The sequence below is a fragment of the Phyllobates terribilis genome, unplaced genomic scaffold (genome assembly GCF_046119375.1).
Source record: "Phyllobates terribilis strain yellow unplaced genomic scaffold, ASM4611937v1 Scaffold_9__5_contigs__length_417890890, whole genome shotgun sequence".
Taxonomy (NCBI): Eukaryota; Metazoa; Chordata; class Amphibia; order Anura; family Dendrobatidae; genus Phyllobates; species Phyllobates terribilis.
In genome coordinates this window covers 115,683,271-115,699,166 of record NW_027362769.1, presented here as the reverse complement: position 1 = coordinate 115,699,166, position 15,896 = coordinate 115,683,271, and the positions used below count along the sequence as shown (strand labels likewise).

Here is a 15,896-nt window from a genome sequence, read left to right as displayed (position 1 = left end):
CTCCGATGCAGTAGCAAGCATGGCTGGACAACACCTTTAAAAAATAAAATAAAATGTTGATTGCTCGGATCAGGGTCGCTGCCCCACATCACGGTGCTTTCTAATTACATAGCAAAAACCTGCAGACAAATCCCCTTTAAATTGTCAGGCTGAGTTCACACGGTGCGGTTTTAATGCGAAAAACTGCGGCGGAAACGCATTAAAACTGATTGGTAATAGGTCTGCCATGTACAGCAAGTGTACTTCCAGGACCTGCGGTTGTGTAACCATCAGGTGATCAGTGCCGGCAGCAATCAGCTGATGGTTTCGTGACAATCACCTGATTCCTGAAGCCAGTAATCAGCTGATCGGTCTCATTCACAAGAATGTTCCCAAGGTCTCTAGCTCACCAGGGCTCATGAGCTGATCTTCAGCTGATGAACCCCAGTGACCCCCTGCAGCATGTACACTGACAGGGAGTGATTTTACACCCCTGGCAGTATACAGTGCTGTATTCTACAGCTGTGACATCAGTAATTTCTGATGTCACAGCTGTAGAAATGATCCGGATTGTCGTGGGACAGTCGTGATCGTAGACTACGTCATTGACGGCGAACAAATGAGGAATATTGTTTGTTTTTTTACGTTTTTTTTTTCAGGAGATCAAAGGCTTTGCGGAGGCGGGTAATAAAAAAAAATTGAAGAACCGTGTGTGTTTATTTCATTAAAATACTTTATTCTGGCCGTGTCTTTCATTGAAAAAGTAGCAACCTTTTAACCACGCGGTTAATAACGGGGGTGTTTTAGACGCCCTCCATTGCTAACTTGAGCTTCACGTCAGCCGCCAATACAAGGCTGACGTGAACCCCAACCCCATTACCCCACTTGCCATCGCTACAGAGCAGTGGGAAGAGCGAGGCTAAGCACCAGATTTGGCGCATCTTATGGATGCGCTATTTCTGGGACTGATGAGGGGTGATATTAATAGCCGCGGAGGGGGCTAATGTCCATGGTCCCTTCCTTGGAGCCCGCAGCTGTCTAGTTTAGCCTTTGCTTGCTAGATTTTAGAGGGGGACCCTATGTCAATTTTTTTCTGCAGTCCCCCTGTAATCCCAGCCAGTAAAGGCTAAACAAACAGCTGTGGGCTGATATTAATAGCCAGGGAACATTTTTGGCTAATGGCTCCTTCTAATATCAGCCCCTAGCGGTCGGCTTTCCCTCTGCTGGTTATTAAAATGACGCGGAAGCCCACACCATTTTTTTTTTCATTTTAGGCTTCGTGCCCATAATTCAGATGTAGCAGCGCTTTGGACGCAAATTTTTGCCGCGTCCAAAACATTGTATTCTATTGAACGCAGGTAAATCCACATGTGTTCACTGAACCATGCGGATTTACCGCATTCAATACATTCTAGTGGTCAAATTTATGTTGTGGAGACTGGCGACTCCTCAAGAGAATTTGACATGCTGCGGTCCTGAAAGACGCGCCGCATGTCAGTGTCCACGGGTGATTCGCTGCCTCTGATGCACGGATAGTAGATGTAGGATTTCTAGAGATCCCATCCACTATGCTGTAACATTTGGACGCTTCGGGCTTTACGCTGTATATACACGCAGCGTCAAACCTGCAGCGACTCCTGATCGTGGCCACGTACCCAAACTCACCCGCAGCATGTCAATTTCTGTAGCGGACATGCTAGTCTCCACTGCAGATTTTGACCGATTGAAGTGTCCTTATATGCAGTGGATTCACATGTACCGACAACAAAAGTGCGGCATTAGAACATAAATATGTTGTGTCCAAAGCGCTGCTGAGTGCTGATTGGGGAAACATAGGGGCTAACGAACCAGATGTAAGATGTTATTTAATGGCCAGGGAAATGTTTGCCTAGTGGCACCTTCCCAGGCTAAAAAAAAACAGCTCACAGCAGTTGCATAAATTACATGAATAGAAATGCTAATGAAGATTGGGTGAATGGGACTAGCTGACGCCCAGCTCTTTTGTTTGGTGATGTCAAGGGTGTTAATCAGACCTTTTCATGACCAAACAAAGTAAAGAAACACACAGACACAATGTAAGCACTTTATTTGAAATATAACAGACCCATTTTTTAATAATTTAAATGAACCAATATACTCGCCCCAGTTCTTATGGTAATCCAAGGGCTTAAGCAATGTCCCACCAACTTTATTTAGCTTCAAAAATCATTCATTGATGCTCAAAAACTCTTCCAGAAACCCGTCAAAAACGCATGGAAATCCGCATGCATTTTTTTCTGCCAGGGATAGGCAAAAACGCTCAGGAAATTTCTGATTCAATTCCTGAATGTGTGCACATATCCTAACCGGGGAAAAATTGTTATTATCCGGTTACATTCTGATTAATGTATGACCATGTAATATACGGCTGTAATAAGTCCACCTGATAGAGCGCTACTCCTATTTAAAGGGGTTTTCCAACACTTTAATACTGACAACATTTCCTTAGAATAAGCCATCACTAACAGATCTTTGGGGATCCCTTCCTTATCCATCATTGTTTAGCAGGCACTCCATACGTTTCAGAGTGGCTGCATAAAAAAGACTGAGCTGTAATACTAGATACAGCCACTATGAGACGTATGGCGCTGTGCCTGGTAAATAATGGGGTGGAGGCAGCGAATGCTGGAGCGCGTCAGATCGTTCAATCAGATGATCCTTTTTGAGTGCAATTTTTATTATTGATACTATTATTTCATCAAACCAATATTTTTTTTTACCTTTTCTACCATCTTTGTTTTTTTTTTATTTAGCCATTTGACAGTCTGTAAGTTTCTTAGACTCTGCTGTTCGGTACTTGCTGGACGATTGCGGAGGACGTACACCTTTATATCATCCGTGCACAATGACTAATGATGAAATCTCATCCAGTTTAGTTTTTGTCTTGATATTGAAATACTGATTGGATGAAACCTCCCCCAAAATAACTGTATTCTGAAATAAATGCGGAAATCGTCAAACCTCCCACAGCTTGGCTGATGTGCAAACCGCAGACATTACTGCCATGCTGCTCCTGGTTGATTCGTTCTTGCTGCTTTCTAGATTGTATGGGAGGGTCAGAACGGTCTCCATTTCTCGAGTGTATCTGTCAGTCTGTCTCCTACAAACATATGATGCAAGAGTGATGTAATTTATTGATTTTATTGGAGCATCCTTTTATAATATCAGGTCTCTAACCCTATATGACCAGTTATATCAGCTGTATGATCTGTTGTAGAATCCTGCAGCAAGTGTGCAACATCCCTATAGCTCCCCCACAGGGGAAATGATGCATTACTATTCTATTTTTTAAACTTATGGGCTGTCCTTGTAATGCACGGGTATACTGGTTCCTCCAAATAAAACTGCGCTTATATCTGCTATCCAATCTCGGCTACTGTATGATGGCCCCTAAAGAGACCCCCTATATTAATTTAGATGCATTACTTAAGGTGTTTTTCCACAATGTATATTCTAAAGCAGGCAGCACCAAGAATTGCTTTCTTCTTGCATTACCTGAATTCAATGGTGATAATTAACTCCATCCCTTATTTTTTTCTCGTATATCCAGAGCTCCTGTCTTCAGTCTGTATCGATTGGTTGGGAAGGAGGAGTATACGTACAAACGTGTGGCCACACGCTCCATATAGACTGCCATAAATCCTACATGGAGTCATTGCGAGTAAGTTTTTTAAACATTTTTTATAAGCTTTTACTATACATAAGCTTCGGTTCTACCCATTTTCCAGACCGCCGTTTGCTGTCGGAATAGAAACCTGCAAACATTTGTAACACTTCTCCGTTAAAGTGAATAAGACGACGATGCCTTTTCTCCGGAGCAACCCCCCAAATGACTCCTCGGAACTAGAATTTTTCTCTTGCCTTAGGAGTAGGTCAGCAGATGTGCCATTTTTGTGGTTAATAAATAAACTTCTATGTTTTAAGTTCTATGTTGATTTCTTAAGGTATTTTTATATATTTTTTTAAGTTTCCACTATGTATTTCTTTAAAATGGCAATGGGTAAATATTTTAATGCAGAAACTGAACATACGTTACTAATGGCTCGTGGATGGAGGAATAAAAAAAAAAATACTGGCGTGGTGCTTTAACTCTATATGATTGCAGGATGGGTAGATCTGTGTTGTTTTATTCTAGCATTTTCTTACTACTTTTTGTAAATGAAGTGGCTTACGTCCTACATCATCCACACCGCTGTACAGATCTAGTGCTGGCGCAGTTAATCAGATAATCAGCACATGCGCTGGAGAGAATTGATTTTGCGCATGCGCCAGTCTTCTGATCAACGGGGCAATTGCAAGATTCGTACGGCCAGTGCAGATGATGTAGGGGGCATCATCCATTTCAATGAAATGCACAAATTCCGGATCTGCCCCCTGGTGTTCTTTCATGTATATTCCTTCCCCAGTGGGATTCAGAGTTCTCTGTATAAGTTATACTGGGGAGAGGAGCAAAAGACAGAAAATTTTACGTACAAGAACAGCGGTGCTGGTTTTGAATGAGAAACCTGTTGCCATGTTCCCCTTCCCTTCAGAAGGTTTTAGAGGAAGGATTTACTGGAGACTTAGGGTGCAATAGTCTGGAAATGTTCACCAACTTCTATTAGTGAATTTTCTAGGCGTGATCTGTGCAGAAGCAATTGTGCAGGGAGGAGGAGGAGGAGGTGAGCTGTGACCATTGCCTTTTGTGAATGGAGGGGGGTCGTGTGTTAGCTATGTATAAATGGTGCCTTATATTGTACTCCTGTTTGTGATGGTAATGAGACTGCTGAGACGTGGTTTCTTAAGAAAAAATATCAGCCTGTTATTAAACTGCAAGATTTCATTAAAAAAATAGTGGCAATAAAAAATAATGAAAAATTCTTAAAAATGTGGTTTAATGTAAAAACTTTATTTTAACAATAGGCATTTTTCTGTTTAACAGTAAATGCTGCTGATAATATTATCTGTAGTCTTTCTTATTAATAGATTATAAGAACAGGTCTGTGTCAGTTGAGTTTTTTGTTGAGATTATTGCATGAGTTGATTCCTAAACTGCTCACCCGTATCTGTTGTGTCTGTTTTCGCAGAATGACCAGGTCCTCCCGGGCTTTTCTGTTGACAAAGGCGAATTTACATGTCCTCTCTGCAGGCAATTTGCAAATAGTGTCCTTCCATGCTTTCCTGGAAATAATACAGAGCGAAGCCCCTGGCAGAGTCACGGAAACAAGAGCATGAGCGAGCTCATCAAAGAGGTGGAGGAGCTTCAAGAGCAGCTGGGAACTTTCCCAGTAAGCATCAGTGTAAGGCCGAAATATCCTTGTTACTTCCACTCCGTCACCTCATCCCCCCCATACGTCACTCGCCATCATTCTTATTAACGAAGAGGCAAAAATCCATCTGTATGCCGATCTCATGAAATTCCCTTGTGTTCTGCAACCAGGGGATTGCAATCCTCATCGTCCTTTCTGCCCAGACCATGACAGATCATCTATTCATTCCAGCCCTCCATATTGTAGGACTGGAAACTCCATGCCTAGAATCATTATTTTTACCTATTTACCACCAGATTATGTCATCATTCACATCAATGTCAAGTGCGTGGACCCATTAACTGCAGAAGTGACATAACTATTTCTAAGAATCACTGGGAGCTGAATCCCATCTGTTTAGCCATTGGGCAATATTGGAAAAGTCTTCACATTTCCTGATAGAAGCATAGCTCAGCAATGTGAAACAGTCACCGTACATATAACCATTGTTAGATTCAACTAAAATGTGTTTTAGTTTGAACGGACTGGCCAGGAATGAGTTTCTGCAGTCATTCTTCCCCCAATCCTGATGGCACAATATGTATGCTATCAGGATTCTGCGGTTTTATTTTTTTGCCCTCTGGAGCGGTAAACATGTAACTTCTCAAGCGAGATTTACATAGTTCATGAGGTTAAATGCCAGCTCACTTCTCTTCCTGATACTCACGTGTCACCCGCTCCGGCAGCCAATCCCTCGCAATCCTAACAGTGTACTTATTGCACACAGTCAGGATTCTGCAAGATGCAGTCAGGCAGACTGGGTGTGGAAATTCATGCCAGGCTCTGAAAGCCTTTTAATTAAAAAGAAAAAAAACAACAACCCTACATCGTGCTGTACAAATCAATAGATGTAGCACCATATAGTTGTTTTTTTTTCTTTTCAGTGGCCCTTTAGGAGGAATAAGCATATACAGTAATGGCGAATGTCGTTGGCACCCTTGAAATTCTTCCAGAAAATGATGTATTTTTCCCAGAAAATTATTGCAGTTACACGTTTTGTTATACACAAGTTTATTCTCTTTGCGTGTATTACGCAAAACAAACAACACAAAAAAAACAGAAAAAAAGGCAAATTGGACATAATTTCACACCAAACCCCAAAAATGGGTAGGACAAAATTGTTGTCACCTTTCCAAAAATGTGGGTAAACTTTGTTTTGAGCATGTGATGCCCATTCAAACTCACCTGTGGCAAGTAACAGGTGTGGGTAATATGAAAAACACACCCAATACCAGATAAAAAGGGGAGAAGTTGACTCAATCTTTGCATTGTGTGTCTGTGTGCGCCACACTAAGCATAGAGAACAAAGAGAAGAGAATTGACTGAGATTGTTGATATTTTTCAAAAAAAATTTTCTCAATTCCTCAAAGTTACAAGTCCATCTACAAACAAAAGAACATAGTACCTATAGTCAAATATGGTGGAGGTTCAAATATGTTTTGAGGTTTTTCTGCCTCTGGCACTGAATGCCTTAACTGTGTGCAACACATCATGACATCTGAAGATTAACAAAGGATTTTGGTTGCATTGTAGTCCCAGGGTCAGAAAGCTGAGTTTGCATCCTAGGTCTTTGGGTTTATTGTCCTGCTCGAAGACCAAACATACTTCAAGAAGCACCCAGAAATGGATGGAAACAAAGCGTTAGAGTTCTGAAGTGGCAGCAATGAGTTCGGATCTAAATCCCATTGAACACCTGTGGAGAGATCTTAAAATTGATGTTGGGAGACGGGTCCTTGAAATATGAGAGACCTGGAGAAGTTTGTAAGAAGAATTGTCCAAAATTCCAGTTGAGAGGTGTAAGAAGCTTGTTGATGGTTATAGGAAGCGATTGATTGCAGTTATTTATTCCAAAGAGTGTGCAATTGTTGAGGCTGCCAACAATTTCTGGGAGAAATACTTAATTTTTCTAGAACAATTTCAAGGCGCCAACACTTCCGGCGATGACTGTACTGTATATTATTGCAGATATCAGCTGGTCTCCTGGTTTTATGGAGCGAGTCGTTCCCCCTCACCTTTCTGTCTTAAGTTGGAAGGTAATAGAAACCTACTGGGCAAATATCTGGCCGGTTAAGTCCCTCTGGGGCAGCTTAATGTACATTTCGTTAAAGTGGTAACATAGGATGATATATACGTTGAATTCCAGCAGACGTCTTTCCCCTCTTCCCCCGGTTTATAAATATCTGAATTGCCCCATAGAAATTATAGAGATTACGGTTTGTGCTGGGAGAATTGGCCAGCTTTAAAGAACTAATTTCAAAGTTAGTGCTGCATTATTTACAAATTATTAAAGAAGCACTCCTACCAAAAAAGTTGTGATCCTCCTTAATGGTTTACAGTCATATAGCACACTGTACTTAAAATTGCTTATTTTGCTTTTCTACCCAATAAATTCTTCTCTTTTCCATTAGGTCTATGACATCACTTGATTAAAAACAGACTAGCTGAATCCTTCTATGCTCTATGTAGACACAGAAGGTCAATTTTCCCTGTATGAGTCATAAGTTAATGCAAAAGTCCCTGGCATAGCAGGGGGAAGAGGGAGAAGCTGGGTCAGGAGAAGAAGAGGGAAATGATAAATGCAGGGTCAGACTTGCTAGAGCAGAGAAAAGAGAAGAATTAGCTGGGTAGAAAGGCAAAATGAGCAATTGTAAGCACACAGTGCTGTATAATATGATGACTGCAATATATTAAGAGGATGAAAAGTTTGATGGGAGGAGTGTTTCTTTGAAGGGGCTCTCGGGGCATAATTTTGGTGACTAGAGAGGAGTGAATCCGTCGATATTCAAATTCAGCAAATCACTTTAGCTTGACAGGGAAATTCAGTTTGCATCAAAGTCTTTCTATGCAAATTGACTATTCCTTATTATACTCTGGGGTCGTCCTCAGAGTATAATCTACGTAGGATGTAAAAAATAAGAATAAAATTTCACTGCTCCGCTGTCAGATCCTCCGTGTGCCTCCTTATTTTCACCCTTCCACCCCCTTCCCCATCTAGCGCATCCTCTTTGGCCTGCTTCACTCTGACTAGTCCTGACATCACTCTGGGCTGTGCCGTCGCAGCGAACACCGCCATGTGATCCCATTACGACATGTTACCTGCGGCTTAGTTAGTGCCTCAAGGGACGCAAATCATGACAGCATGGCTCGCAGTACTGTCTAAGGACTACCCTGCGCTGAATGCTTCTACTCAGAGTCAAGCTGGCAGAAGAGAATGGGTGCAAAGGGTTAATGCGAAAAGGAGAGGCGTGTTGGACAGGATGGTGGATTGCATTATTATTTAACTTTTTATCTGGTTCAACGGTGTCCACCATTTTGCTAAATTTGTGCAGAGCGAATTGCAAAAAATTGAGTCCTGGAGAACCTGAAATTTTGTAAAATTCAAGGAGAATTAAATTTTACTTAAACAAATTTGCTCATATCTATTGGTGACCTGTCTTATATTAGATCGGTTGTGGTCCGATACCTGGCACCCCCACTGATCAGCTGTTTTCAGCACTGGCGGTGGCCGGATGTAAGCGGAGCCAGAACAGCACAGCTCCATTCTTGTATAGTGGCATTTGCCGAAAACTGCAGTTTGGCTCCAATTCGAGAAAATTCTTCCAATGAAAACAGAGATTCCATTCTTTTTTAGTGACAAACACTTGGCTTTCTGCAAACCCCTTTCAGAGAAAGTAAAAAATAAAAAGTTTGAAAGTGAATTCGCCCTTAGAGAAGCACACGGGCAATGATGGACATGCGTCACTTTTAGGTCCTAATAGACAAATTCACGGTGACAAGTCGTCTTTTTTTCATTTTTCCCCCATTATTAATTTAGTCGATTCATTGGAACTGCTGACAAATGGCGGCTCTTCACTGATGTTGTGTTTGCCACTTTCAGGACTCCCTGCCTCACATTATGTTCTTTGCCTTTTTAGTCCGAAACCAATTTAAGCAAAGAAATGGAGGCGGTGATGAAAGACATCAAGAGCGCGACGCAAAAGAAGTATACCGACTACAGCAAGACGCACGGCTCCCCCGACAATGACTTTCTGTTCATGTACTCTGTTGCTCGGTGAGTGTCCATCAGCAGACCGGTACTACAGTTACGTAGCACTAAACGTGTGGTTTACAATGTTAAGAGTTTATTGCTTTCTGTCTGTATTAGTCTTGTGATTGCTAACAATCAATACATATATTCTGGAATACTGGGTTTTGTTCCTTTGTTACATTTCTGGGAATCCTCTTTGGGTCATGCACATTACTCATGTGTGCTCAATCCGCCGAGATCGACAGGTTCATCCGATAGTCTAAGGTATATGTGAGCCCCGAACTATTGAGGGGGGAATATACCTTAGTTTCGGGATGTCTTATTTTGGACTGACGATTGTATTGTTTTGAGATGAGCCACCACCACTGGTGAAGAGAACACAGGAGCGATCGGCTAAACTATCGACTGAACCATTGTTTGGCCAACCGCCATCGAATGTTCACGGCGGGCTTAAGAAGGATTAAATAAAGTGAGATGGGTACTTTGTCTTTCTCTGCTCCTGCTCTCCTGTTTGTCAAAATGAATACCAACATAACAGAGAGATTTCAATTCAGTACAGGCTTAACATTTGGTAGGCAGAGCGCATGCTGAGAAGTGAGGGAAAGTAAGTACTTGCACCTATAGTGCTGGCAGAATGCTAATAAGGAATAATCGACCAATTAAATCAGAGCATGAGAATTGAGACAGTTCCTGGACGTATTAGACTGGTTTCTGCATTCAAAGCAGTTTTACCTTTATGGGATCTGACAACAGAAAGATTATGCTGTTCTACAAGTTTTATATGAAAGGACAAATATGCATTAAAATATTACTGGTTTATTACTCCAATACAATCTGCCACAGATCTCAGTCTACTGTGTGAGTAGAGAAGGATTGCGTATGCTTGACCTCTTTGCGCATGCGTGAGCACACGTGCGTGTTCACTCTCTACGAGAATAGTTGTTAACCCTAGAACGCATACCTGGGGCCTCGCAGGCCCGCCCTGTTAATTGTTTTCAATTTTCTGCAAGATTACTTTAGTTAGAATTTTGAAACTCTAGGTATTCCTCAGGTATATAGTTTGTCATTTTTGTTTGAGTTATTCCATGTTATTTGCACACGGGCCTAAAAGGCCTCAGGTATGTGAAAAAGTAGATTTTTATGGTCATGTGTTCTAGGGTTAAGCATGCTCATGGCCACTCAAAGAACTAAATGGAGTGGTGGTTACACATACGCAATCCTGCTCCATTCAGGTACTTTGGGACCCTTCTCATGATCTGTAAGGGTCCCGCTGTTGGACTAAGCCTCTTTTGGCTCATAAATCAGCCGGTGAACACATTGGATCAGTACATTTCGCTCCTGAATGCATTGATGCCATTTTGTACCCTTTTTTTTACTTTTCGGATGTCTTGGTGACGCGTCAGAAAACTTGAGTGGAATTTAAATGTCCCTTTCATTTCCCGTGTAAACGTGTCGCTGACATTTCAGAAATGTCAATGCTCACATCCCGGTTTATACTGTTCCTCTATGTAATCGAGACACCTCCTTGGTGTAACATTACATCCTTTTTATATTATTTTTTTTTACACGTTTGCACATATAAATATACATGTACCGACTTACTCAAGTGAACTTAGTTCTTTGGGAATTTGAAAATGTTGCTAATAAGCAAAAAAATAAAATAGAGTATTCTGCAAAATGTGCAAAAAAAAATAGAAGCTAAAAAAGTCTCAACCCTCGTTTCTTCCAGCGGTAGACGTATTTTTGTGAGCAGCGCGAACCGCCTGAGGAGCGGAAAATTCCTAGCAGACAGATGCCCTTATCAGCAGAAACCAGATGCAGCTCTGAGCCGGAGCATTATCAATTTTAAATTGGATTTTTCTTTTTTTTCTTTTTTTTTTTTTTCCTTCAGAGAAGTAGAGTGGATTAAAACATTCCTTGGAAAATAGGTGGCAGTAACAGCGGAAACTTAGTGATGTTAATACACGGACGCCATCTTATTTGATAGACGTTTAAAAAAAAAATAATAATAATAATGCTGAGCAGCTTGCGAGAAATTGTTGCCGACATAGTTTCAAACCCTAGGCCAGCATTAAATCTCGGTTTCTAAGATCTCTTTTAAGAAGCTTAAATAGTTAAATGATGTCCATGGGAGTCGCCAGATTTATCACGTTACATTTTTACATTTCTCATTCTGCATTCGACAGTGGTCGGCTCCAAAAAGTTATTGGTTAAATATGATCATAGAGGGAAAAAAAATTGGGGGGGAGAAGCCATCCCCAGATCTGCTCCTCCAATAGGTTGAGATCTCAGAGGTTGACAACCACCCTATAAGATGTATTTGGCATGGACTTGTCATGAATGTCTTTGATTCCCCTTAAACACCAAAGTAGAAACTCCCTTTAAATTCAATATGGTGTCAGATCAGAAGACCGGAGGGTGAGCTGTAGGTAAGTCCGCACATAAAAGAAGTTCAGCGTGCGATAGACAGTCAGGTAGTGACATTAAGTTGTTGTTCTGCCAGTGGTCAATTTTAAGGAGTCTGTATGAAAAAGGAAATCTGTCAGCAGGATTTCACACCACCCCCCCAAAACTATGCACATGTAGCTCTTTCAAAGACAAGTCCAGCAATACCCTTACATGGCCAGTCTTCTCCTCCATTGCTGAGAAATCAGTGTTTGAATGAATATGCAAATGAAGCTGAAAGACTGTGTGTAGATATGAAACCTCTGTCACTCCAGCTCTATTCCCGACACAGCACCGGCGCCTCCTGCTTGACGGACAGCTGGCTGACTTCAGACAAAGAAGCCATCAGTCAAGCAGCAGCAGGAGGACGTGGTGGTGCTGGGCCGGGAATAGAGCTGGAGTGACAGAGGCTTCAGATCTACACTTAGTCCTTCAGCTTTATTTGCATATGTGTAGATCTGAAACCTCTGTCACTCCATCTCTATTCCTGGCACAGCACCGCCGCTTCCTGCTTCATTGACAGCCTTTATACTGCGTGACTTCAGACATGGGAGCCATCAGTCAAGTAGCAGGAGGTGGTGGTGGTGCTGGGCTGGGAATAGAGCTAGAGTGACAGAGGCTTCAGATCTACACTTAGTCCTTCAGCCTCATTTGCATATCAATTCAAACGCTGATTTCTCAGTAACCTATGGACGGACTGGCCATGTAAAGGGATTGCTGGGCTTGGTTTCTGAAAGAGCTACATGTACCGTATATTCCGGCGTATAAGACGACCTGGTGTATAAGACGACCCCCCTACTTTCCTGTTAAAATATAGAGTTTAGGATATATTCACCGTATAAGACTACCCCTTTTCCAACGCATACCAAACACCGGTAAAAATTTAAAAAAAACAGATTTGAATTTAACATGGTCCTTTTTTTAATTTAAATTCTTATGACATGCAGGTATATAGCAGGAAAACTGTCACTCATAAACATATTAAAATAGGGGGGACCCCACGTCATTTTTTGGGGGGGTCCCCCATTCTAATAGCTAGTAAAGGCTAGGTATTCAGCTGGGGGCTGATATTAGTAGCCTGGGAAGCTCCGTGGGTTTTACCCCCTTCCCAGACTTCAAACATCTGCCCCAGCCGTCTGCTTAACCTCCGCTAGAGACTATAATGATGGTGGATCCCACGCCAATTTTCTTTTTAAAAAATCCTTTATTTTAACACTAAATGACAATTGAGGGGTTAATAAAGATGCAGTCCCTAAATTATTATTAATTTTGTAATTAATTTTTCCCAAAAATGTTGACGTGGGCTTCGCCATATTTTTGTGTCCAGCCAGGTACAGCAGGCAGGAACGGGCTGCCCCCAACCACCAGCTGCCTATTTGTACCTGGCCGGACACAACAATATAGGGAAGCCCTTTTTTTTTTAATTATTTCATGAAATGTGTCCAGCCAGGTACAACTAGGCAGCTGGGGACTGGAATCTGCAGCGCAGGGAGGCCCAAGCTTTCTGGCCCCCCCCCGCTGCAAATTGCAGTCCGCAGCCACCCCGGAAAATGGCGCGTTCAAAGAAGCGCCATCTTCTGGCGCTGTACCCAACTCATCCAGGGCCCTGGTGCGGTGGCTCACTGGGTAATAAAGGGGTTAAGGCCAGCTTGGCATTATCAGCTGGCCCTAAGCCCGAAATTCATGGGGTCACGCCAATATTAGACATGACCACCATGAATTTCTAGTAAAGTAATTAAAAAAAACACAAACACCTAGAATAAAGTCCTTTAATTGAAATAAAGACACAATTTTTTAATGTTCTAAATTAAACCATACTTACCATCACGCCCATTCCAGCTGAAGCCAACGATCTCCTGCAATAAAAGTAAAATAATAAAGCAACCTCATCCTTACCTCTCCATGGTTCCCAGGACCGGTCCAGCTCTGCTACATTCACATGACAGGCTGGACCGCAGCAGAACGCTGCCGTTCAGCTTGCCATGCGGCAGACACTGAGAAGCGCAGGCATGCTTGTGCTCCTCAGTGTCTGACTGTGACGGCATCCAGATGAGCCGAGATCATGTCCAATGAACTCGGCTCACCTCATGCACGTCACTGACAGCGTGGGAAAATTCTCCTGCGCAGTAGAAGTTTCTCACGCTGTCAGTGACGGACGTCCAGGAGGTGAGCTGAGTTCATTGTCGGCTCATCTGGATGCCGTCACAGCCAGACACTGCAGAGCGCAAGCATGCCTGCGCTTCTCAGTGTCTGCGGGATGACAGGCTGGATGGCAGCGTTCTGCTGCGGTCCAGCCTGTCATGTGAATGTAGCAGAGCTGGACCGGTCCTGGGAACCATGGAGAGGTAAGGATGAGGTTGCTTTATTATTTTACTTTTATTGCAGGAGATCGTTGGCTTCAGCTGGAATGGGCGTGATGGTAAGTATGGTTTAATTTAGAACAATAAAGAATTGTGTCTTTATTTCAATTAAAGGACTTTATTCTGGGTGTTTGTGTTTTTTTTAACTTTTACTATGGGGTTAGTAATGGGGGTGTCTTATAGACGCCTCTCCATTACTAACCTGGGCTTGATGTCAGCTGGCATTATAAGCTGACATCAACCCCAGCCCTATTACCCCACTGCCACCGCTACAGGGCAGTGGGAAGAGCGAGGCTAAGTGCCAGAATTGGCGCATCCTATGGATGCGCCATTTCTGGGGCGGCTGACGGCTGGTGTTTCTAGCCTGGGAGGGGGCCAATATTCATGGCTCCCTTCCTGGGCTATTAATATCAGCCCCCAGCTGTCTGCCTAGCCTTTGCTAGCTATTAAATTAGGGGGGACCCCACGTCATTTTTTTGGGGGGGTCCCCCATTTTAATAGCTAGTAAAGGCTAGGTATTCAGCTGGGGGCTGATATTAGTAGCCTGGGAAGCTCCGTGGGTATTACCCCCTTCCCAGGCTTCAAACATCTGCCCCAGCCGTCTGCTTAACCTCCGCTAGAGACTAAAATTAAGGGGAACCCCACGCCAATTTTTTTTTAAATAAATCCGTTATTTTAACACTAGATGACAAGTACAGTAACCAGCACTGTCACTGTACTTCATATATATGTGACTGACATGTTTCTATCTATCTAATCTATGTGTGATGCTCTATTCTTTCTGTTATAAATTGTCGGGTACCGCTGCTGAATTGCCGGCCGGCTTTTTTAAAGAGACAGTGCATGAAAACACTATTATTTTTTTTGATAAATCCTTTACACTAAATGACAATTACAGTAAGCAACACTGTCACTGTACTTCATATATATGTGACTGACATGTTTCTATCTATCTAATCTATGTGTGATGCTCTATTCTTTCTATTCTAAATTGTCGGGTGCCGGCTTATGCCGCTGCTGAATTGCCGGCTTTTCATATATTGTCACAGAAGCGATGCGAACTTCCCTGCTCCGTACACAGCGCAGCGCTTCTGTGACAAGTGAAAGCTGTCGGCACAGAAGCCCTGCGCTGTGTCCGGAGCAGGGAATACGCAGCGATGTGTCAGTTTCAGCACAGAAGCGCTGACTGTCTGGACCTACCGCCGCCGTATTTTAACTCCCTCCACCTTATATTAACTCCGACATGGCAGGGATACGGCCACGGCAGCTTATTAACACCCCCAGAGTATCCCCGCATGTCAATTTCTGAAAGTTCAAAAGCATTACCGGCGTATAAGACGACCCCAGACTAGACAGAAGATTTTTCAGTCTTCAAAAGTCGTCTTATACGCCGGAATATACGGTACATATAAATATGGGGGGTGAAATCCTGCTGACAGATTCCTTTTAAATCACTAATTTCTGTACATATGTAGAAGTGTCCGCCTTAAAATTTACTGTGTTATTGCATTTACCTCCCTGCTGCTGCCGTTGTTCTATGTCAAACTTTGGGGCTAGTAAACTCGCTTGCAGCCTCACGTGACTTTGTTCTCGACCTTAGGCATGAATACTGTGCCTCCTATTACAACATTGGCCAGACGGATTTAAGCAATCAAATTTCTATGTATTTGCACAAATTGTATACTGAATTCCTAAACATCAATGTTGCACCAGAAGCCAAATAACTGTAGACCACCTGGCTGCATGCTAGCAGCATAC

At 42.6% G+C, this 15,896-nt stretch overlaps 1 protein-coding gene across 1 annotated transcript in view; it reads left to right on the top strand.

The window, feature by feature from the left end:
- Positions 1–15,896, top strand: part of UBR3 (ubiquitin protein ligase E3 component n-recognin 3) — a 149,202-nt gene that overhangs the window by 101,931 nt on the left and 31,375 nt on the right. The window contains exons 27-29 of the mRNA XM_073646979.1: positions 3,569–3,679; positions 5,085–5,285; positions 9,221–9,357. Coding sequence (XP_073503080.1) covers positions 3,569–3,679; positions 5,085–5,285; positions 9,221–9,357 — 449 coding nt within the window. The remainder of the gene's footprint in view (positions 1–3,568; positions 3,680–5,084; positions 5,286–9,220; positions 9,358–15,896) is intronic.